Genomic DNA, 24,177 nt, shown 5'->3' with positions numbered 1-24,177 from the left:
TTACCATCACCCGAGAAATTCCACATTTCTCAAGTGAACTACATTTCCTAATCCTAATAATGCCTATTTGATAATTTTCTCACTTCTCAGACTCCCATACCTGCTTCTCATCTCCTCATTTTCAGCTAATGACTGTTGAAATGAAAACTGCAAGAGAGGACCTTAGTCATCTTTGAAGACCAAATTCAGAAACTCTCTTGCAACATAGTCTTATTCCTCTGTCCTGTTATGAAGGAAGCTTTCCATCTATAAAAGCCAGGCTCCTCTGGCCATCAGAGGGTTTAGTTACTCCCTCTGTGCCTGGCATCACTAGCGTCTCTGTCAGATTATTGCAGTCAGCATAAAGGCAGGATCTCCAAGCTTCAAAAGAAATTTCTCTCCTGATCTCACCCCCTTCTACTTTCTGTTTCCTTTGTTTTCTCCCCTCTGTGGTTAGACACCTTGAAGGAATTGTCTACCTGCTTTGTCTTACCTCATGGTCACTGATGACAACTGGATGTTTTTCTGTGGTTGTCTTGGGCTGCTTCCTGTTAGCATGGGACAGCTACCTCATCCTCAAATTCAAACACCTCTTCTCCTAATTTCTAAGATACCACACAGATTCTCCTCCTGTCTCTCTGTGCCACCCCTGCCAGTCTCCACTGCTGCTTCCTCTTCCCTTTTCTGAACTCAGATGTCTTGGAGTTTTCCAGGTTTAGTTTTAGTTCAGATTTCTTTTCACTCACTCCAGGTACCTCTGTCAATCCTCTGTCTTTAGGTGTCAGCTATAGACTGTCTTCCACTTTTCTTGGTAGCCTTTTCTCTTAATTTCTAGACTTACATATCTAACTTCTGATTGGCATCTCCACATTACATGTATTTTAAGTATCTAAAATTTAACATATCCTGAACTGAACTTTGATTTTCTCTGTGAAACTTGTTGCGAAGCTTGCTTTCCTCTCAAAAAATAGCAACCTAAAAAATGCTGTTGCTCAAGACAAAATACTGACACACATCTTTCTTGATTATGCATTTTTATTCATTCACATATGATTCATTAAAGTTTTTAATTATCTCTCCCAGTAATGTTTTGAATACAGATATTTCTTTCCATCTCTGTTTCTCCCTCCCCAGCCCAGGTCCCATCATTTATTTCTCTCCCACACTATCGGAGTTGCCTCCTAACTGGTCTTTGAACTTCATCTCTGACTCCTCACATCCATTCTCCATCCAGTGGCTGGAGTAGTCTTTTAAAAATATTAATTATTTCATGTTATGCCTCATTTTAAAACTATTCAATGATTTCTAATTATACATAGAATAAATTCTAAGTTATTTAACATAGACTATAAGTAGCATAACTTTAGTTCTTTATCTACCCAGCACAGGACTGGATTATGTCTGTTGTCCTGATATAATTGTCAGTTTTGTCCCTTTTGCTCTGTAATGATCCCCATGATACATTATATGGTCAGTCTAATAAAAGATACCTTCAGATTTTATCTCTCCAGTCTTACTGTCTTCATCCCTCAGCACTATCAACCGCCTTCTAGGTGGACCAATCTTCATTCAGTTTATGACAAACATGTTTTGCCTTAGAAACTTTGTCATGTCATTCTTTGTAACTTTATTTCCCTAGTAACGTCAGTTACCTCTCATATCCCAATTGTTACCTTCAGCATTTGTTTCAATTAATAGTATATTTATTTAATTATTGATATGTTTATCATTTGCCTTTCCCTATCAGTTAATAAGATCCATAAGCAGAAAGGCCACTCTGTCCCTAACTGCCAGTCTCACATAGGTTCCCAATTGTTGAAAATTTTTTGTGCAATTGGCCAGATTGTATAAGAAACCAGGTGGATTCAGGATTTTCTTTTAATTTTAGATGTATGAACATTCACCTTAAAACCTTGTATACATTGCCACCTTCAGGACTAAAGCGTTTTAGTATTTCTCTTTATATTCTATTGCTTAAATAGCGGGTAAGGAATGATTTTATAGCATCAGAAAGTTTCTTATCCAAATCTGAATTTTTTTTTAATTTTTTTTAAAAATTTTTATTTATTTATGATAGTTACAGAGAGAGAGAGAGGCAGAGACACAGGCAGAGGGAGAAGCAGGCTCCATGCACCGGGAGCCCGATGTGGGATTCGATCCCGGGTCTCCAGGATCGCGCCCTGGGCCAAAGGCAGGCGCCAAACCGCTGCGCCACCCAGGGATCCCTGAATTTTTCATATTTAAGTTACTTCTCTCCTGTTTTTGGCTTTCCCTTTGACTTGTTGCAACTGACCCCTACCCAGATGTGCATTTGAAATTGATTTATTTTCAAATAACTTCTTTTTCACTTATTTCTCTGTGTGTGCTTACACACACACACATACACCCCACATAAAAAAAGGAGAGACAGTGAGAGAGCATCAGTTTTGATATTTCTCATTTATGAAAGTATTCTACTAACTAAATAAAGGGGACTGGAAGAGTGAATATATGATTTTTGCATAAATTCACACAAGTGCCAAATTCCTAATCACAAAGGGTTTTGTATTTGAACATTTCCCACAGGTCTTCAGATGGAGTGGAGAAAGCTTCATGTTACATCAAACACTCCCTGTCCGAGGTGTGCTGAGCACAGCCTTATTCACCAGAGGAGGCTCTGTGTTCTTAGCTATCTCCCAGATTAATGCCAGTCCAAATTCCCTTTTACTCAGATGGTCTGGCAGTGAGTTTATTAACTTTCAAGAAGTGCCAATCAATGGGACTACACAAGTTGAGGCCTTGACTTCAGGCGATGATATTTATTTGATTTTTGCCAAAACTGTCTTTCTAGGTAAGGAGATAATGCATACATAGTTGTCAAAATTATCTAGCATTTGTGTCATATGTTCTATGTGAAAACATGTAGCTCTTGGGATAATTTTTTGCTAATCCATTTCTTGATGGATAATGTATTGACTGTCAGCTACAAATGGATTTTGGAAAAAAACCCCACATTTTAAGTGATATGTCTATAATCTTTAGATTATGAACAACTGCCTTAAAGTTATATTAAAATAAGATTGGGGATGAGTATGTAAAGTGGAAATATCTCTGAATATCCAAAGTGCCAACAGTAATATTTGATAGTTACAATTTATGTGACTGTACTTGGGGACCCATGAGTAATCTATAGTAGTAATAATTAGTGTTCAGCAACTTTTGATAAGACTATTTGAAAATATTCTCTTTCTTCTGCCTAGTGAAACTTTCATAGGTAAAATTTCAACATTCCTAAAAAACAACATGTCACTGTTTTTTCTTTAATATCAGATCATGATTAATCAGTGGCCAGCCATGTATATCCTTCATCTGGTAAATGTGAAAAGACTTCTGAAGTATTTTCCTACTAGGTTGTATTTTTGCTTAACTAAATTAATTTGGAGGAATATCCTACTAAACTTGTTTTTTAGATTAAATTTAATATTTTAATAATTATTATTGTGTAATTTTGTCATTTTTTCCCTATGACTTTTGCCTTCAGATTTGACTTTTATTCCATTATTGTAGGAAATCAGAATTCTATTGATATTTTTGTCTGGGAAACAGGACAGTCATCTTTCAGATATTTTCAGTCCCTGGATTTTACTGCCGTTAATAGAATCTACTCCTTCACACCAGCTTCAGGAATTGGTAAGGGTGGTTAAACTGCTAACTAATCTGAAATGCACTGTAGAAAGCTAGAATAATTTTAATCATATTGAATTAGAGATGGTATCGCATTGCCAGGCACTGGGTATTTTAATGAGAATATAAAATCAAGATCTTAACAGGAGTATTTCTGGAAATACTAGAAGCTCAAAATTTTAAAATAGGCATTGTGCTTGAGAAGAATTAGAATAACGGAAATATGGCAGAAAATATTAGTGAAGGATAAAAGTAAGATAATACATTTCTTTTACCTAGAGAAAAATGAAGCATGACATTACATATAGTATATGTTTTAAATATAAAAGTATAAGAGGTTAACATGTATCTGCATTGAAGTATTTTTAAAAAGTCAGAAAATTATTGTAAGGACTCTGCTCTCTGTGTTTACTTTCTCATCCTTCCAGTCTGATTCCTTCTTGGTTTTCTGTACTTTCATCCACACATCAGAAACATAATCAATATTTTTATTCACAGTGGTTTCCAAAACAAAGTCTATTAGTGAGAAACCAAGGGGTGAATGTTGTCCAGAGGCCGTAGGATTATTTCAGAGTTGGTGAAGAATCACTTGGGTGGGCCCATAGTAATAAGGCTCAGAAGGCAGCAGCAGTTGGCACAGTGTGCTTGTGGGACTGCCTCCCAGAGCAGATGTGAACAGAGCAGGGGGCGTGCTCAGTGAGTCAGCGTGTCTCCTGTTAAGATGCCCAGAGGAACTTGGCAGCCAAACCAAGTAACTTAGCCGTGAGTCTGGATGAATCAAACACCCACTTTTAAATTGAGATATAGCAATTTTGTATGAATGAAACAGCACAGCTTATGATTAGACATTATATGTAAGTCATTGTTTAAAGTTATAAAGAATTTTTTGCCTTCAAAGGTTTAATGTCTGGTTAGAGAAGCAAGAAAAATATTAAGATAATTCAAGATAGAATACCCGTCCCATTTGCTCTATGAATGGTAGAATTGAAGTGGCTACGAGGTCTCCGAGGGGAATTTGAGCTAGGCCTGGGTAGGCTGATTGGAAATGTTGTGGGTAGAGGGAAAGGTGTGAGCAAAAGAGAAAGGTAGAAGTATATATGATGTTGCAGGCACAACGAGCAGACAAGAGTGGTGGAGACAGAGTATTTGACTCAGGTTGTAGTGGTGATAAGGTTGGAAACACACTAGCATCTACACAAGAAGGTCTGGAATGTCAGGCTCAGTATTTGACTGTATTGGATAATTCAGTGATTCCCAAGTATTTTTGCTGTAGGAAATTTAAGAATTAAAAATCCTCTTAAAAATTTAAGGATTTCATATGGATTTTATTTACTGATATTTATTGTATTCAAAATTGAAGACGAGAAATTTTAAAGATACTTATTAGTTCAATTGGGAATAATAGCAATGAGCGCATTATATGTGAACAAAAGTAGCATGTTTATTTAAAAAAAAAAACGTATTTTCCAAGACAAAACTTTTGTAAGAAGGGTGGCATTACTTTCTTGTTTTTGCAAATTTCTTTACTGTCTAGCTTAATAGACAACATCGGATTCTTAAGTCTGTGTCTGTATTCTACTTCAATATTATTGATTGTATGGACTCTAGAAAATCTCACATACACTCATGGAAGAATGAGAATAATATAGACAAGTAACATCTTACTATTACTACAAAAATAGTTTTGACTTCACAGACCCTCCTGAAGTGTCTCAGTGACCGCTAGGGGTCTGGGGACTACACTCTGAGCATTATTGGGGTAGAGAAATCCTTGAAGGCATTTCAAAGGCAAGGAATGATCAAAGGGATGTTTTATAACTCCACCTAGCTTTGGTGTATAGAACATGCTGGATGCAATAGTTTGCAACTGCAAGAGTCAATATAGAAGCCTCTGCAGGTGGTTAGAGACGTGGCACTGAAGAAATCAGTTAGAGGTTTAGATTTTGGAGTCATCGATGCATTCAGGTAGTTGAACTCATAAAAGCTAAAATCTACAAAGTAAATGATATTGAGAAGAGCAGAGGATTTAGTGCAAATATAGGAGTCTGTTCTTGTCCTTTTTCTCCTAGGTGCCTGGCTGCAATTTTCTGCGTCAGGCAGGATAATCATTAGACACTGTCTCCTTCAATCACCTCAGTTACTGACCAGGAATTTTATCTTATTTATTTCTCATTTTTTATGGATTATCTGTTTAATTGTGCTTTATTTCCATGTGCCCTACCCCTCCTTGGCCTGGTGTCCCAGACCCTGGCCACCTCGTATCTGGTCTGTTACATTATCTGGCCTCCACTCCAGGTTCACTCTGTTGTCAGAGTCCTGTATCTGTCTCTGTTCTGAGCATCCTGTCCGTAAATAACTTCTCTTTAATTGTCAGCCTCTTTAATTGACAGGCCTTAAAGCTGTGATGCTATCCTGTGAAATATAGCTCTGTGACTTTCTTATCATTCACTCAGCAGTTGATTTACTAAATAAATGATGTATCTTTCATCATGTATTTGTTTAGTTTGTGTCTACTTGTCTTTTAATTTTGTGGCTTTATTATTTTTGCTTTTCTTGTACATCAAGTTTTCAAGTGGACTAACTGTATCTACTTGAGTCACTTATTATAATTCAAAATAGTTTCCTAATGAATGTTTTTAAGGATGACAAGTGCTGCCTGAATGGGCTGCTAATTGAAGTTATAGAATTCCCTTTAAAGATTTTTAAAGAAAGAGAATAGGCACACTTTCTAAAAGAATTTTTGAAAAATTCTGCCAGAGGCTTGTTAAGGGACCCATTGTAAGGTCTTTTTATTCCTTTTGTTTCTGTGACTTGAGGTTGTAGAAGTATGAAAAGATTATAAGTAATTATTTAGGATGGCTTATTATAGATCCCCTGAAAGCTGAAATTATGCATTAAATAATATTCAAGGACTTTCTTATTTTGAATATGTCAAATATTAGATTGGAGCCATGACTGTGAGGATTACATATTTATTCTGCTTAATGACTTGACAGAGATTATTGGGTGGTAACTGAATTCTTTAAAGAGAAGAGGAAGAATGAATATGACAAAGGCTGCAAGGACATATAAACTTGTCTTTCCCTTCTTCCTTCCCTCCTTCATTATTTAATAGATTTTTTAAGGTGCCATTTATGTACCAGGCATATTGGTGGGCCCTGAAGAAACAAGGGTAAACAAAATCTTTTATAGCCTCTTCTCTGAAGAAGTTTTAACATGCAGTAGGGAAGGAAGACATGATATGTAATTACACAAATAAGTTACTAGCTACAAACAGATAACTGCTATGAGAAGATAAAGTGCTCTTGTCCCAGAAAATGGAGAAAATTTGACGAGGTCTAAGGGATGTCCAGAAAGTTTCTATAAGGAAGAGAGATGTAATTAACACTGCTAGAAAGACACTGACCCCACCCCCTCTCCTTCATTTCCCAGCACTCTCCACTTCACCAAAACTATTACCTTTGAAAATCATCATCTGTGGAAATCCTTGGATGAATTCATCACTTTCTTCATCCCTGTGTAGTCATCATAAGAAGCCCAGGTTCCCTCGGGAGAAAGCACCTCATCCCATATGGTCTGGGTGTGCTCTGGACGACATGAGCCCTAATTTATAGACTAGAGGCCCAACCGTCCACTCCTCCAACTCCCCAAATTCTTCCACAGCATCCCCCAGAACAGATACACTCTTAAACTTCTCTCAAAATGTCCCTCATCTCTTTGCACTGGAGTCCCACTCTCCTGAGGACACTGCTTCCCATGGACTCTCTGACTCTCTATGTGCACTCTCTGACTGTTCTATGTGTTACTGGTTTCTTCTTTTCCCAGATCTCTAAGTGGTAGGAATGCTCACTCTAGCCCTTGGTCCTGGACTCTCTCTGTACATTGACTCCTTAAGTTATCTCAGCCATTTGCCTTCCTTTGGGATACTTTTGTTTGTGTATAGTTTTGCTAACTGGAAGGGAATTCTATAATTAATACCAGTTAAAATTCTGCTCCCCAGGGTAGAGACTTGGGGTTTTTATCCTTATAAACTTTTGGCCCAGTTCTATGATCTGGAGCAGTACAAATGGCTATTTTCTGAGAAAACACTCTCTGCATATGAAAATGCAGATTTGAGCCCCCTACATTTCCTACTCTGAATGTCTATTTATCTATTTGGGGCCTTCCCATACTTACCAGATTGGGAGGAAGTGAATAAGTTATATCTCCAAGGATTAGGATACATAATCAGTAATGCTCAGAACACTTTGTGATTTTAGTTGAGCCTATAGATTGATTAATTGATGATTTATTGAAACTATAGAATCATTTAAACTTGGAAGATGTGAGATCCAGCTGAGGAATTTGCTCTTTACTGAATATCTCTAGTTTATAGAGCTTTATGAAACATATATGGTCATTTTTAAAAAGCATGTTTATTATTAACATTTTTCTTGTTTTTTACCTTTTATGCAACATTTACTAACCTGCAATAGTACTTAAATAATTACCATAAATAAACATAATGAGTAATTCTTGATACTTGAGAGTAGGGATATGGATCTTCCATTGTAATCTTATAGACTAAAATGTTTGTGGCTTCTAGTTCTGTGTGCTGTTTTAATAACCAAACCCATCTTAGTTGGTATCTTTTATGTTCTGATGTGTTTCTTCAGGTTCTGGAATTTGTGCGTGTTTCTAGATGGTTTCTTCCCATTTTCCCTAGTTTTAAGTCTGAAGATTGCTTAGTGGCGTATACAATGTAGTAAGCTCCCTGACTCTGAATTTCCCCTCCTATACAATGTACTAAGCCCCTTTCCCCTCCATATTTGCTAATATTTTCCATTGGATTGAATCATTAATAGCTCTTTTTTCATTTCAAAACAAGTAACATTTCAAAAAGCATTGATAGCATGTACTCCGAGATCATAAATCTGTTCATATCCTTTGACCTAATTATCACCTTTAAGAATTTATAAGGTGAAGGGGCATCTGTGTGGCTCAGTTGGTTAAGCGTTCAATTCTTGCCCTCAGCTGAGGTCTTGATTTCTCAGGGTTGTGAGTTCAAGCCCTGCATTTGGACTTCATGCTGGATGTGGAGCCTACTTAAAAAAATTTGTCAAGTGAAAAGAATTAATAACTGTCTCTAATTAATATTGGAAAATAAAAAATAATAATGTAGAGAAATTAAGTATATTTTAAAGATAAACTCTATAGATTATGCATTAAAATCATAAGTTTGAATGCTTTGTAGCAACACTTAAGAAATGCCATATAGGGCACCTGGGTGGCTCAGTGTTTGAGCATCTGCCTTTGGTTCAGGTTATGGTCCCAGGGATCGAGTCCTGCCTCAGGTTCCCCACAGGGAGGTAGCCTGCTTCTCCCTCTGCCTATGTCTCTGCCTCTCTCTGTGCGTCTCTCATGAATAAATAAAATCTTTTAAAAAAATAAAAAAGAAATGCCATATAAATATAGGATTAAGCTTTTTAATTAAGAATTTTTATAGTCTGTTTATAATTATGTTCATCATGAATTCATATGGATGGTGGCTGGAAAGGAAAATATAAAAATGAAATATTTAGTTATGGGATTATGCATGTCTTTCACTTTTAAAAATATCCTACTATGCTATCCAACAAATAAGTACTGAGATGAATATAAAGAGTCCACAATCCACTTGGGCTTGACTATCCAGTGGTTTCTTATTTAGTAAGTGAATTATGGGTTTACTGTTAGGCTGGTTTAGTCACTCCATAGCATTATAAAAATTACTATTTACACATTCAGTTATTTCAAGTAATATTTTGATTTTCAGAAATCAGGTCATATCAGTGAAATCAAAAATCAAAATGGAACTTTGAGTATGGAAAAATTCTGTTTTGGTACTGCGATGGGAAGTGTGCACAGTGACATACATGTTTTACTATAATTGTCTTTTCTGTCCTTCCCACAGTCCACATCCTTCTTATTGGCCAAGCTATGTCTGCTCTTTACTGCTGGAATTCAGAGCTGAATCGATTCTCTTTCATTCTGGAAGCCCCTTCTGCTCGTGATGCAACTTCTGTTACAGTAAAGTCCCTTAATTCAAGCAAGAATTTAATTGCTCTAGTGGGAGCCATCCACTCATGCATATATGAGCTGGCCTACATCTCGAGCCAGTCTGACTTTATTCCAGGGTAGGTTCAACATTTTATATAGAATCTCTTTATGCTCACCATAGTTTTATATGACACTTAATTTCTGAGTGTTTATTTAATGACTGGAAATATACAAAATATAAGAGTAATTTATAATCTAGAAATTTGGTTATATACCGTATTTCTTATATCTATTTTATCAAGTTAATCAGTATTATGAACATTTTGTATTATAAGTTTATTTATGAAATATGATTTTTCCAAATGTGTAATATCAGTGTTCTGAGAGTTTTATGGGTATGTGTATGTATATGCCTGAGATTTGTTGCAGCCGACTTATTTGATATACTTCTTATGCTAGTTCAGGTGAACTGATATTTGAACCTGGTAACAGAGAAGCTATAATAGCAGTAAACATCCTTGATGATACAGTTCCAGAAGAAGAAGAATCCTTTAGAGTTCAGCTTAAAAATCCCAAAGGAGGAGCAGAGATTGGTATTAATGGTTATGTAAAAATAACGATTTTGTCTAATGATGATGCCTATGGAATCGTTGGATTTGCTCAGGTAAAGATCCCACACTTAGAAATCAAAATGATTTATTATATTTATTTATTTGTTTGTTTGTTTATTTATTTATTTAGAGGGAGAGCATAAGAGTGGGGAAAGAGCAAAGAGAGAGGGAGTAAGAGAGGGAATCTCAAGAAGACTTTGCACTAAGCACGGAGCCCAATGTGGGGCTTGATCTCTCAACCTTCAGATCATGAGCTGAGCTGAAATCAAGAGTCAGACACTTAAGTGACTGAGCCGTTCACCCCCCATTCACTCTGCATTTTACAGTGAACTTTACTGATATCTTATAATTTATAGTCCTACACATTGAAACCTCTGAGTCTACTTGCCCTAATTTTTTTTATTATACTGCTCCCTCTTACAAGATTGACTTTGAAATGTTACCAGTTGGCCCTAGTTCTAGGATTCAGCTCCACTATTAGCCTTAACTCTAGAGGGTGATTATGAAGCAGATTAAAAATAGACTGTATACTGTGTTTTCTCACATACCTCAGCTACTGACCTTTGTGTATTAGAGAGAGAGAGAAAGAGGGAGGGAGGGAGATGTTTATAACTATACATGTATGATGCACATGAAGGTGCTTTTTCCTGAGGAAAGAGAACTATGCAGATCTTACCAAGTTAGCTTCCATGCTCAGACTTCATATTCCTTTACCCATAAGCAAAATGTCATCCATTTATATTGTATCATTTAGCCCTATTTGCCAACTCTATCTTGATTTCTTAAGTAGAGTTATAGCTGCAGCAATCATTCATCTTTCTCTGAAATATTCTCCAAGGAAAACCCAACTTAAAGTGGCTTAAACACCAGAAACATGTCCACAGAGAAGATGGGCTTCAGGGTTGGGTTGGTACTCTACTGTGTCACCATGACTCAGATTCTCTCTCTCCATTTTGCCAACATAAAGCTGATTCTTCATTGGTTGTTTGAAAGCTGATGTTATTGTTAGGGCTACTGCTTTCTTATTCATGTCCAGCTGGGGAAAGAGACAAATGTGGCACTTGGGATAAGGAAGGGATTTCCCAGATGCCTCTAGAGAACTCTTCTTATGTCTCCCTGGCCAGAACCAATAAGCCACTCCATCTGTTCATTAATTTATTCATTCATGTAGCCATTACTTAGCAAACTCTTCCTATGTATCAGATACTGTTTCAGATGCTATCAAAAAATAAAATAGTAAAAAATCTCTACCCTCACTGTCCCAAATTGTAGAGGAGGCAAAGGGAGACATACAGTAGACAAAGACATGTGAGACATCTCTACTATATCTGATGGCAGTAAGTGCCCTGGAGGAACGTTAGGCGGGGAGGCCAGATGGACAGTGTTTTAGAGGGGACTGAGGTTGTGTGCAGAGAAATAAAACATAGGCTGTCAGGGAGGGAGGCGCTGAAGAAGTGATATTAGAACAAAGGCCTGGGGGAGAGAGGTGAAGAACATTCAAGGCAGGGGAGCCATGAACAAGATGAAAGGCCCTGAAGTGAGGCCTCCATTTGGTGAATCAAGGAAGCCACTGTGGCTGAAATCCGAGTTTGAGGGAGAGATGAGGCCCAAGAGGTGAAGGGCCAGGGCCCTGTTATGGGCTTCCCCAGTAGTAACCACGGGTTTGGTGACTTGCTAGGAGGACTCAAAGGATTCAAGGTTTAGTCATACTCATACTAGGATTTATCTATTACAAAGAAGAGGATACAAAGCAAAAATCATCAAGGGAAAAGACTTATGGGACAAAGTGTGGAGGAAATGAGGGGCAAGTTTCCAAGAGCTCTCTCTCAGGGAAGTTATACAGGACACATTTAATTCTCCCAGCACTGAGTTGAATTGTGACAGCATGTGAGATGTGTTGCCATCCAAGCTCATTAGAGACTCAGTGCCTGGGGTCTTAACTGGGGACTAATCATGCAGGCACCCTCAGCCTGACACGTGCCAAAATTCCAGACTCCCAGAGAGAAAGTAGGTGTTCAATATAAACCCCATTGTGTGTACAGTTCAAGCATAGGGAGCCAGTATGAGTCCCAGGAATAGTGGGAATCCTCCTAAACCCAACTTCCTAGACACCGGGTGAGGGCCAATGTTAGAGCAGGCCTTGGAAGGATAGGGAGACTACTATGTGAACTCAACTCCTGCACAAGCTCCTGCATACTGTAATGAAGTTAGCCCCCGAGGGAAAGGGTTGGAGTGGAAGAGCAACTTCATCTGGCTCACATTTTAAAAGAACCACTCTGGCCATAGAATTGAGACTCGATTATAAGTGGGCAAGGACAGAAATAGACAGGAAACTAGTGCAGTAATTCAGCAAAAAAACCACAGAGCTACAGGAAGCAGACATTTGCCTTTCAGTGACATAAGGATACCTGTAGAAAGAGCAGATTTGAGGGATGAGATGAGTTTTGAATGTGCTAAGGCCCTGAGTCAATTGTTTGCAGGGGTGGTAAGATCACCCTGTTACCCAGTCTAGCCCCTCTCTGGAGGTAAAGGCAGGTCAGCTTCCTCTGAGGCAGCTCTGCCCAGTATTATATTGTGAGCCATATACATATCTTTAAGTTTTTTAGCCACATAAAAAGAATAGAAACAGGTGAAACTCTTGTTAATGTTTTATTTTACATAACTCAACATATTAACCAACATAAAATGATTGATGGAATAATTTATATCCTTTTTCTTTATACCGTCTTCAACCTCCAGTCTGCATTTTACAGTTATAGACCAGTCACATTTTAGGTGCTCAACAGCCACATGTGGCCAGTGGCTCCTGTGTAGGACAGTGCAGCTCTAAGGCATGAGCTGTTGTGGGGAAGGTTAGGAAAAAGGAAAATTATCTCTGTCTCCACCAGGTCCTCACATGACTTGTTTCCTCATTTTTTGCCAGTCTCTGCTGAAATGACACCTTACCAGAAGGGCCTCCTGGATTAAAAATTGTAACTCCCCACCATCATTCTGTATCTATTTTCTCCTGCCTTGTTCTTAATGAAACTGATAGTGGGCTTTTTTTTTTTTTTTTTTTTTTTTTTTGTCTATTGTCAGTTTCTTTTACTAGAATTCAAGGCTGTGAGAGATGACTGAGTTACTGCTTTATTCATAACTTTATTCCAGAAAAGTGCCTGGCACATAGGAGATGCTTAGTAAGAACCCATCGTTATGCAGGGGAGAGGAGAGAATGCTCACATGGCTTTCTCAGGGTCACACAAATATATAGGGCAGAGCTGGGGAGCCTGGAGCAAGAATCAACATGCCCTACTACATGGTCTCATCTTCTCACCTTGGAGCCCTGCTGCAGCTGGGGAGCACATTTCTATGATAGATTTCTCCTTTTGGAAGTTGTTCTAAGATTATTCTAGAGACATTAAAGCACTGTGGTTTAATCCTGGGTTCTTTTAGTCCGTTCAGTAGAATTTCTCAGTACAGGCCTCTTGTGTCTGGACAGCCTGTTCTAAGTTAAGATTTAGTAGATAAAGAGAGTTTCTTGATAATTTTTGGCTGTATTAAATCCTTATTTTTCTAACCCTTATCAACAAAGGGCATTGCCAGAGATACTTCTGTTTGAAAATGCATATATTTTTTGTGAACAAATTATATGAATATTTTATTTCTTTAAAGATTTTTGTTTTTAAGTAATCTCTAAACCCAATGTGGGACTTGAATTTACAACCCCCAAATTGAGTCACCTGCTCTACTGATTGAGCCAGCCAGGTACCCCTATATGCATGTTTTTAAATCAAGATATTTTCTGTAGGAACTTTGAATACTTTGAGCAAGATTTTATAACTATGTAATATTTGTAACAATATGTTAAAATACAGTGTAAAACACTGCCTGCCATCTGATATCCATCCGATAGACTATTTGCATTCCATGTAGAAGCTTTCAGAAGCTTTAAGAAATTCATGGAGGAATTTCTTTTCAGATTACCATTGTAAAAAGACAAGAAAATTAAAACTATTACTGGAAAGATTTTTGAAAATCTTTATACTCCACATTCTTCCTTTATTACTTATGGATAAACTAGGGGTATTGTAAGAAGGAGCTATGGATAAACTAGGGGTATTGTAAGAAGGAGCATTAATTTTGAGCAAAAGCTCATTCAGCAGCTGGCAAGCTGTAGATGTTAGAGAAGGAGTTCCAGTCACAGGGAGGTAGAAATCAGTCTGGAACAGAAGAAAGAGACTGCAGAGTCTAAGTGAAAAAAGGGCCAGGGGATATTTCTGGCAGGAAAAATAGTTGTAAAGACCAGGGGCTAAAGATGAAACACCATCAATGGAAACCGCAAAGCCTGCAGAACATTTGAGAGGATATGAACTTAAGGGTAAGAGGCATTTGTAAATGATCAGAAAGAGTGCCCTGATTCTCATGATGTCTTTACATTTGACTGGGATTTTAGAGACTATGTAGACCAAAAGCTTATTTTAAAGTAGAAATCAAGACCTAGAGGGGTTGCCAGAAGTTATACAGGGGAAGAAGACTTTCCTTATTTCCTGACTATGTCCTTTCATTTCTATGAACTCTAGATGCTATGTATGATGCTTTCCAAAAGGTATGCTTTTGGAATGTGAAAATATTATGTTCATTGAAAAAATTTGAAAATAAGAGCAACAAGAAGACAAAGTAAAAATAACCCTATAATGATTAACATTTTAATTTACTTTTAGTTATTGAAAAGTGTATTTCAAATTAAAACATGGTCATCGTATATTGCTGTGTTTTATAAAACTATATTTTTCACTTGTATCATGTTGTTTTAATGTATCATGTTGCTTAGTAGTGTGAAGTTTGCACACACACAATAGCATGAAATAAAAACCTACCTAGGTAATTTCATCTAATCCCTTGTGACTTCCTGTGTGTTTTCCAGAATTCATTATATAAGCAAGTAGAAGAAATGGAGCAAGATAGCCTCATAACCTTGAATGTTGAGCGCTTAAAAGGAACGTATGGTCGTGTAACCGTAGCGTGGGAAGCTGATGGAAGTATTAGTGATATATTTCCTACTTCAGGAGTGGTATGTAATTTACAAAATTGCAGGAGAGTCACTTTTAAATTATGATTACTATTGATGCATGGGACCAAACCCTACTTCAAGGATGAAGTGTTTGAGTTTAACCATGTCAACACTGGAACCTATTAATCACTGTAGAGAGGGATACAATTTAATGTTAGCTTTAATGTTAGTTTTAATGTTGTGATTATTGTTCTTTTTTTCTGTAATTCCAAAATTGTCTGTAAAAAAAATCATCCCTTTTGTTGGCCAAATTATGGATGTGTTACAGTTTCAGAAAGATAAAACCAATCAAACTGGAGATGGAAATATGGTTTCAAGATTTGGGTAAAATGGAAGCAGTAAATAGGGCACAATTTTTTTTAAGTTTTTATTTACTTATTCATGAGAGACCCAGAGAAAGGCAGAGACATAGGCAGAGGAAGAAGCAGAGAGCCTGGGATCCCTGGGTGGCGCAGCGGTTTGGCACCTGCCTTTGGCCCAGGGCGTGATCCTGGCGACCTGGGATCGAATCCCACGTCGGGCTCCCAGTGCATAGAGCCTGCTTCTCCCTCTGCCTATGTCTCTGCCTCTCTCTCTCTGTGTGACTATCATAAATAAATTTTAAAAAAATTTTAAAAAATTAAAAAAAAAAAAAGCAGAGAGCCCGATGTGGGACTCGATCCCTGGACCCCAGCCCTGGGATCACAACCTGAGCCAAAGGCAAAGACGCTCAACCACTGAGCCACCCAGGTGTCCCAGTAGGGAACAAATCTATGTAAGGTAGACATATGTATGAAAAAGTAGATTAGAATTGCTGAATGATGTAAGTTGAGTTTCCTGTAGACAGACTCTGTGATTGTGGGTGAATTCCTGGGGAGACACAACTATAAGGAAACAAGGAAGGTAGGGATGTGCAGAGGGGAATGTTGATCCCTGGGTAGTTGTACCTGAGGTTGAGTCTCTGAGGAAGTTCTGGAGCTGAGCTGGTCCTTTGGAGTTGTTTCAGTTAGAGCAAGGAGGCTGAGATTTTGCATCCCTGTTTTAGCCATCCTAGACCTCACACCACATTGAGTGGGGCATAACCTTGAGTGAAAGTTTGCTACAGCTGAAGGCAGCTCCCACTGAGAAATGTAAAAGCTGTTATTCCCACTAGCTGGGGGATGGGTGCATCAGTCCCAAGAAGGGATTTGGGCAGAGGATCACTTTATCTACTCTTGGAAAATAGTATAAAATTGGGGCACTGGTTGAAGAATGGAATCAGAATTGGGTCAGAGAAGCAAATGGAAAGAGAGAGTTTAAAGAACCTTTAGTTCCTAATTGGAAGATGGGTGGTCTTCTAGACTCATCTCAGGTTTCATAGATTTATCCCTGTATTTTCCCCAAATACTTCGTTGAAGAGTTCCTTTAAAAGATCTCTCATGAAATTATCTCACAAAACGACAAGTGAATGTTATGACCCACCATTTCTAGGTTTCTGTATCGTTTGAAAGGAGATTAGAGCTTCAGTGTCTTAAAAATGTTATGGCAAATTTTATTGCATTGAATATTTACTTTACACAAATTACCAGATCTATTTATACAACTATATAAGTTGTATTTATCAGGTTCTGTATGTTCTGAATTGTATTTTCACAAATAATCTTTCTTATATAAACATGACTAAAATGATTTCTATTTAAATGGAGAATAGTATATTAAATGTAGACTATATTTGGAAGAATTAATTGTTTTATTCAAGATTCAGTAAACCATTGATATAGAGGGCCAGATAGTGAATATTTTAGACTTGTGTGCTATTATAGTCTCTTTCCTAGATACCCAACTTTAGTTTTCTAGCACAATAAAGTGTTGAACAGTATGTAATTGAATGAACTTGTCTGTATTCTGGTAAAACTTGATGAAAAAAAAATGGATTTGGCCAAAGAGTAGTAATTTTCTGACCCCGATTTTATTAATAAAGCTCTTGAGTTTATATCAACTACCTTCTTAAGGTGGAGAGATGAACAACAAAATGGGCCTGGAATGCTAGTTTGAATGATTGCAGTATGTAGTCGTGTTGCTAGAGAATAGAGCAAATGGAGAGAGCTGGGAAATAATATTCAAAGAGCATACAGAAGCCCTATCAGAAAGGATTTCAGATGCCTTTTAGAAAATTTGGATTTGACTATAGACAATAGAGGCACAGCAGGAGGAGAGAGATGCTTTGATTTGTATCTCTTTTAATCTTTCTCTACCTCTATTTTGGTTGATTCATTGTTAAATTACACATCTATTCAGAGTTTAATCAAAGGAAATAGCAAACCTGGCAAAATTTTTGTAGGGAAAAATGTTTAAACTTAATATGTCAACTTTTTTTATTTCTACAGATTTTTTAAAAATACGGTATCTGGGACTTAGACTCCCAGAGAGACCGTGTACCCTATATTTTAATAGAATGCAGCCTTCAGGATGTGACAGTTCAGCTGCATGTTTTATCAGATTGAGTTTCCATAATGGTTTACTTTTTTTCTTTTTCCTACAATCTTCCATTTTTAATATGAAAAACATTTGAGTGATTTGTAGAATCATATTGTGTCACTTAAATCCCTCTTGTTATATAAGTTGTGGTCAGTATTGAAAGAAAACTTAATCTTTTGAAAATGCACGGTGATAATTACAAAATAAATAAAATCTTCTTTCTTTAAAATTTTAGATCTCATTTTCTGAAGGTCAGGCACTGTCTACAATCACGCTGACTATTCTTGCTGATGATGTTCCAGAGTTATCAGAGATTGTGAGCATAACACTCATTCGAATTACCACAGAAGGAGTTGAGGACCCATCAAAAGGTGCTACCATTGATCAGAAAAGAAACAAATCTGTGATAACGACTTTGCCCAATGACTCACCTTATGGCTTGGTGGGTTGGCATACTGAATTTCTCTTCGTTAGAGTAGCAGAGCCTAAAGGTAAGTGTTAAATATTTTTCAGGGTCTAGTAAGTTTTACTGGGTAATTTCATTGTAATGTTTACTAGGAATATAAATCCCTTCATATATATATATATATATATATATATATGTTAAATATATATATATATATTTAACAGATCATATTCAATCCTTTTTACTTTTTATCTGTTTATTAAATTTTATGATCATATAATCACTCAGCAATAGTGCTATAAGAAACATCTTTACTCTTTTGAGACCTTGCTATCGTAATAGAGACATTAATAGTTTAATCATTACAGTAAAGGTGATAGGTTTTTATTTTACTTTCTCTTCATTCTTTACTTATCTCTTCTCTTTTTTTTGTTAAGATTTTATTTATTTATTCATGACAGACAGAGATAAAGAGGCAGAGACACAGGTAGAGGGAGAAGCAGGCTCCATGCAGGGAGCCCGACATGGGACTCAATCCCGGAACCCCAGGGTCACGTCCTGGGCCGAAGGTGGTGCTAAACCGCTGAGCCACCCGGGCTGCCCTGTTCTCTTTCTACATCCAGATACCTCTAGGTAGATTTTCAACAGTTATAGGGACAATAAGCAACACAGCGAGAAGTATTTGGAACTCAGGGTATTAATTGTTAAACCCAAAGCAGTAATTAGAATGATACATTTTTTGTGAAGTGCTAAGTAACCAGTCCCTATTTCCCTTAAGCTTAGTGCTGAAATCTTTTCCTAAATAACTATTCGAGCAGCTGTAGGATAAATAGATTTTTGTAGATAAAGGCCATTTGACTTATTTGAACAAATATATTTGAACATATGTGTATCTTTAGTATGCAGTGTGAAGCCTCTAGAATTTTCAGACAGAAATGTGCATATCTTTCAAAGACCTTTCATTTAAATAGTTGATGTGAAAAGAATGGCATATAATCATGTACCTGGGCCTTTATATGACTGTATATATGGGAAGAGAAGTGGGAGACTTAAAATATGTTCACTTATTCATTCAAGAAACATTTTGAAGCACCTAATAAGTGCCACAAATTGTGCTGTGTGTTCTGGAAACAAAAACACAATTTTAGTTTATTAGAACGATTGACCAGTGGGAAAGATTGACAAGCATTTTTTGGCCCATTTATATGGCAAGTAAAATTTTAAAAAATGAAAAAAATTAAGTTAAAAAATTCATGCCATGAAATACTTTGATTCTTGTGATAGACCCCTCATTATAAGAACAAAATTATTTTTCTTCTAAAGATTATTAAATGAGTTTGTGTGTTTAATTTTTCATTTTCTTTTTTTTTTTTTTTAAAGAACTTTATTTATTTGAGAGAAAGAGGCAGAGAGCAGAGACCCCGTGCTAAGTGCAGATGCAGGGCTTGATTCCCTGACCCTGCAATCATGACCTGAGCCGAAATCAAGAGTTGGAGGCTTAACCACCTGAGCCACCCAGGGGCCCCATAGTTTTTCATTTTTGAAGAATCTTCTTAGCATTTGTAATTAACTGTCAATCTGCACATATATACTTTCCTAAGACTTTCAGCCGTTTTCATTAAAGCTCATGTTATATGCAACATAGGAGAGTGCGTTAGAGAACCCAAAATTAGGATTCACAACTGGGATATAATGTGTAGCAATTGTCAGCACAACTTTAGAGCAAGGAGGATAAAGCGCAGAATGCTCCTTGGGAGAATACATTAGGGTAGTATAGAACATTCCACCTTAAGTGCTTGGAGTGGTATCGAATACACAGAGAAAAACTTGTTTACTTGTCTTTCTCAGAGAATGTCACCATTCTTCAGTTACCAATTGTTCGAAATAAAGGACTGCTTGGGGACATTGCCATTCATTTGATAGCTAAACCCAATTTCTTATTGCAAGTCAATAATCAAGCTACTGAGAATGAAGATTATGTGCTACAAGAAACAACAATAATAATGAAAGAAAACGTAAAAGAAACTTATGTCAAAGTTGCCATTTTGCCGGTAAGTTTAGGCTGCAGTGAATCTGATGTAAGATAAAGGAAAATGCTGTTAGAGATAAAAATGTGATTAAAAAAAAAAGAAAGAAAAGTGTGATGCTCTTAAAGATAAAAATCTTTGAAAAGGTTGCTCTCAAATGTAAAATTGTGAGTATTGTAACTGGAATATTGTTTGAATGACCTCTGAAGCATTGAATCAGGATTTAATTGCATATCTGATTGGATCCACTATTTTGTTGGTTGGTTTTGTTAAAGTATTGAGCAAATGAATGAAATGCCCAAATTAATCAGATTATTTTTATTGTTGGTTTGATAGGGCAGTATTTTCATGTCATGATACAATTACTCAAATCAAGAATATTCTTCAGAGATTTTAGATCTGGTATTAGTGCTCTTTCATGTATGTAAGGAGAAAGGTGTATATATCTGTAATGATTCACAAGAAACTGACAGTAGTAAATACTGTTATTTATAATATTATAACTAAATATTGTATATATTACAATACTATATATAATAATATTAAAATAAATACGTCCTATATTATTAGACAAAGATAACGTTGCAGCATAGTAACATCAGTGTTACTAATAGTGTTATTAGTGATAATAGATAGTAGTACCCTCTGGAAAGGACATTCTGGGAAAGACATGTGGGATGGGACAAAACATAAGTTTCCTGCCTTGTTCATTATGTATTATTTTTGTCTTTTGAAATTTTTTATTACCTATTCCAAAACAAAGTAACAGTGTTTAATAAGTTAATTAAAATATAGGAATAATGTCTAGATTTACAAGTCTAAAGCTTTCACTTTTAAGATGTATGTAGCATTTACCATTTTTCCTATATTTGGGGGTGTGTATTATACACAAAAAACATATTGATAGAATATGGTCAGAATTGTGTGACGGATTTTTAAAAATTATTTTACTTGCTATTAAGTATTAGGCTTCAATTAAAAACTGACCAGTAACCTTGAATATCCCCTAAGATTCTGAAGTTGTCAGTGGGAATGTGTTAAAATATGAAAAGGAATCTTTTTTGTTTGTGTGAAAGAGCTTTTCATTCCTGTAGGCAGCCATTTATTTCTCACTGAAAAATATCAGGTTTCCAAGGCAAATTCAGTGTATTTTTAAAAATAGAACATAATCTCTCTCCTGTTCACCCCTCAACCCCCACCCCAGGATGATGCTCCCGAGTTGGAGGAAGGATTTATTGTCAACATCACTGATGTGTACCTGGTGAATTCTGACTTCTCTGCAGGACAGCCAAGTGTGCGGAGGCCTGGGATAGAAATAGTTGAAATAATGATTGAAGAAAATGATGATCCCAGAGGAATTTTTAACTTTCATGTTACCAGAGTGAGATAAATTTCAATATATTTATAGTAATACAGAAGCTTCTACATGCTGACTTGACCAATGTCATATATTTTCTGCAAAATAATTGGCTTTCCTTGTAGATATTTATAAATATCTGTCTTAAAATTTATCTTATAGACTAATTCTTAGTTCTCTTTGTGTTAGAACAAACGATTAAGCAAGATTATTTTCATTACACTTAAATGTAAGAGTCCTAGAGGCAACTGTCTGACTCAGTTGGAAGAGTGTGCAACTCTTGATTTCTAGATCGTGAGGTCAAGCCCAACACTGGGTGTAGAGATTACTTAAATGAATAAATAAATTGAAAAACTTTAAAAAAATGTGGGAATTCTGAAATTTATTATGTATGTTTATATCTGATGATTGATTTGTACTTTGAAGGGTAAATTAGAAGAATAATTCATTTAGAAAGTGATGACACATAAGAAGTTAATTTTGTCTTGTATTTTAACTTATTTTCTTTACTTAAAGGATGTTGGTGGAGTTATTTCTGCCTATGAAGTGCCTCCGCCCCTGAATGTTCTTCAGATTCCTGTAGTCCGGCTGGCTGGAAGCTTTGGGGCAGTAAATGTTTATTGGAAGGCAACATTGGACACTGCTGGCCTGGAAGACTTTAAGCCATCTCATGGGATTCTTGAATTTGCAGATAAACAAGTATGCTAATCACGAACATATTAACAATTTTTGGTTGTACTTCAAACATTTTATAGATATTCACTGAGTGAATGTGCATAGTGTATTATACTTTGTATATCAAGCCAAACAGAATTATTATTAGTTAACATGTTTAATTTGTTAAGGGACATAGGAAAAGAACATAAACAGGCAAGAATCCCACCCTTTTCTGAACTTCCCCACCTGATTCTATTTTAAGCAGAAGTTAAAGGGGAATAATAAATGACTTAGAAGTGCCTAAGAATGTATTTTAAAAAGTGCCTGATGAATTTCACTATTCCTATTTAGGTTAATTTATTTTATTTATTTCTTAATGCTTATCAGTATAGGTATTTATTTACTTATGGTTTGCACTAAAAGTGTGCACATTTATTACTTTTAATATCTAAAACTTTTTGTTATAATTAAAAACAAGACTTTTTAAAATGATAGAAAAACTAATTAAAACTGGAAAAATTGAAAAACAGTATTTTAGATTTGGGCCAAAGCATTCTCTAAGGGTTATAAGTCTTGCAAAGTGGGCATTTTGTAATATGTAAGTATAAATGTTTTCATAAAATTTTAAATCAATAAATGGAAAAAGCATGTGAATAACCTTGCAAATGTTAATAGCCTCAAATGGCAATATCCACCTACACAAAGTCTGATTTTGCCAAGACAAATTTGTACAGTATGCATCAACTTATTAGTTGCTGCTGAAAAGTAACCATACAGATCTAGACTTTCCTACACATAATGGTCTATGTTGTTAATATTTGAGATTATGAATTTTTAACAAATTTAGAACTTTGAAACATTTCCTACTAAAAGGTGGGGGGAAATGCAGATTTTTTACACTAAAAGTAGAAAGACATTGATTTTTCATCAAAATAGCCTTCCACCTTTACTTATTACCAACGTTTTATTTTGTATATAAGGTTGAAATCCCATTATTTAACAGTGCCTGAAGATCATCATCATTCTTAAAGTTAACATTCTCTAGGGTGGGTACTCAGTATTTTACAGTATAGATTTGAGGTGCAGACATTTTATTTTATTTTTTAAGATTTATTTATTTATTCATTCGTGAGAAACACACAGAGAGAGGCAGAGACATAGGCAGAGGAGAAGCAGACTTCCCGAGGGGAGCCCAATGCAGGACTCAATCCCAGGACCCCGGGATCATGCCAGATGTCCAGCCACTGAGCCACCCAGGCATCCCAAAGTGCAGACATTTTATTAAGCTTCCATTTAACATTTGGTTTTGCTTAAGTTTCTGCCTGTGAGTGTAAATCCAGTTTTCTTGCTTTGCTCTTTTATTAAAGGATTTAGGTAGATTTAGGTAGAAAAACTTCATTTTCTGGTAAATGTCTGTGTCAAAATACTGGACTTTCCCTCTGAGATATAGGAAAGATTTTACATGTGGAGATACAACTGGAATATTTTTTTAAAAGACATATTTATTTAATAGAGAGAATGGGGAAAGGGGAAGGGCAGGAGCAGGGGAGGGGCAGATGGAGAGGGAGACAAGCAGACTCCTCACTGAGCAGGGAGCCTGATGTGGGGCTTGATCCCAGGATATTGAGATCATGACCTGAACTGAAACCAAGAGCCAGCGGCTCAACCACCTAAGCCATCCAGGTGCCCCACAACTGGAATGTTTTTATGACCAATAGTGAAATCACAAGGTGGGCCAAGTTTTACTTATTTGTAAGTTATAAAAATGTTTAACATGGACCCAGACAGATGAATGACATCCTGATCATAAATATGTAAGTACAGCAGATTTGGGTTTTCTTCCTACCATTATAAGAGTGATGTTTGAAACCAAAGGGATTTATTCTAACTGCCAAAGACAATGGTAATTTCTGTGATTTATGCTTATGCAATGGTTGTTACACCCTGTGTGGCATTTTAAATATTTTTGTTCA

The 24,177-nt window shown here is 36.4% G+C and overlaps 1 protein-coding gene across 1 annotated transcript in view; it reads left to right on the top strand.

The window, feature by feature from the left end:
* Window positions 1–24,177, top strand: part of ADGRV1 (adhesion G protein-coupled receptor V1) — a 518,581-nt gene that overhangs the window by 141,524 nt on the left and 352,880 nt on the right. The window contains exons 49-57 of the mRNA XM_038532347.1: window positions 2,545–2,809; window positions 3,526–3,648; window positions 9,575–9,797; window positions 10,120–10,324; window positions 15,175–15,321; window positions 17,993–18,248; window positions 20,012–20,214; window positions 21,395–21,571; window positions 22,064–22,246. Of these exons, the coding sequence (XP_038388275.1) occupies window positions 2,545–2,809; window positions 3,526–3,648; window positions 9,575–9,797; window positions 10,120–10,324; window positions 15,175–15,321; window positions 17,993–18,248; window positions 20,012–20,214; window positions 21,395–21,571; window positions 22,064–22,246 (1,782 nt within the window). The remainder of the gene's footprint in view (window positions 1–2,544; window positions 2,810–3,525; window positions 3,649–9,574; window positions 9,798–10,119; window positions 10,325–15,174; window positions 15,322–17,992; window positions 18,249–20,011; window positions 20,215–21,394; window positions 21,572–22,063; window positions 22,247–24,177) is intronic.

Source organism: Canis lupus, chromosome 3 (assembly GCF_011100685.1).
Source record: "Canis lupus familiaris isolate Mischka breed German Shepherd chromosome 3, alternate assembly UU_Cfam_GSD_1.0, whole genome shotgun sequence".
Taxonomy (NCBI): Eukaryota; Metazoa; Chordata; class Mammalia; order Carnivora; family Canidae; genus Canis; species Canis lupus.
This window is presented reverse-complemented; position numbering and strand designations above follow the sequence as displayed.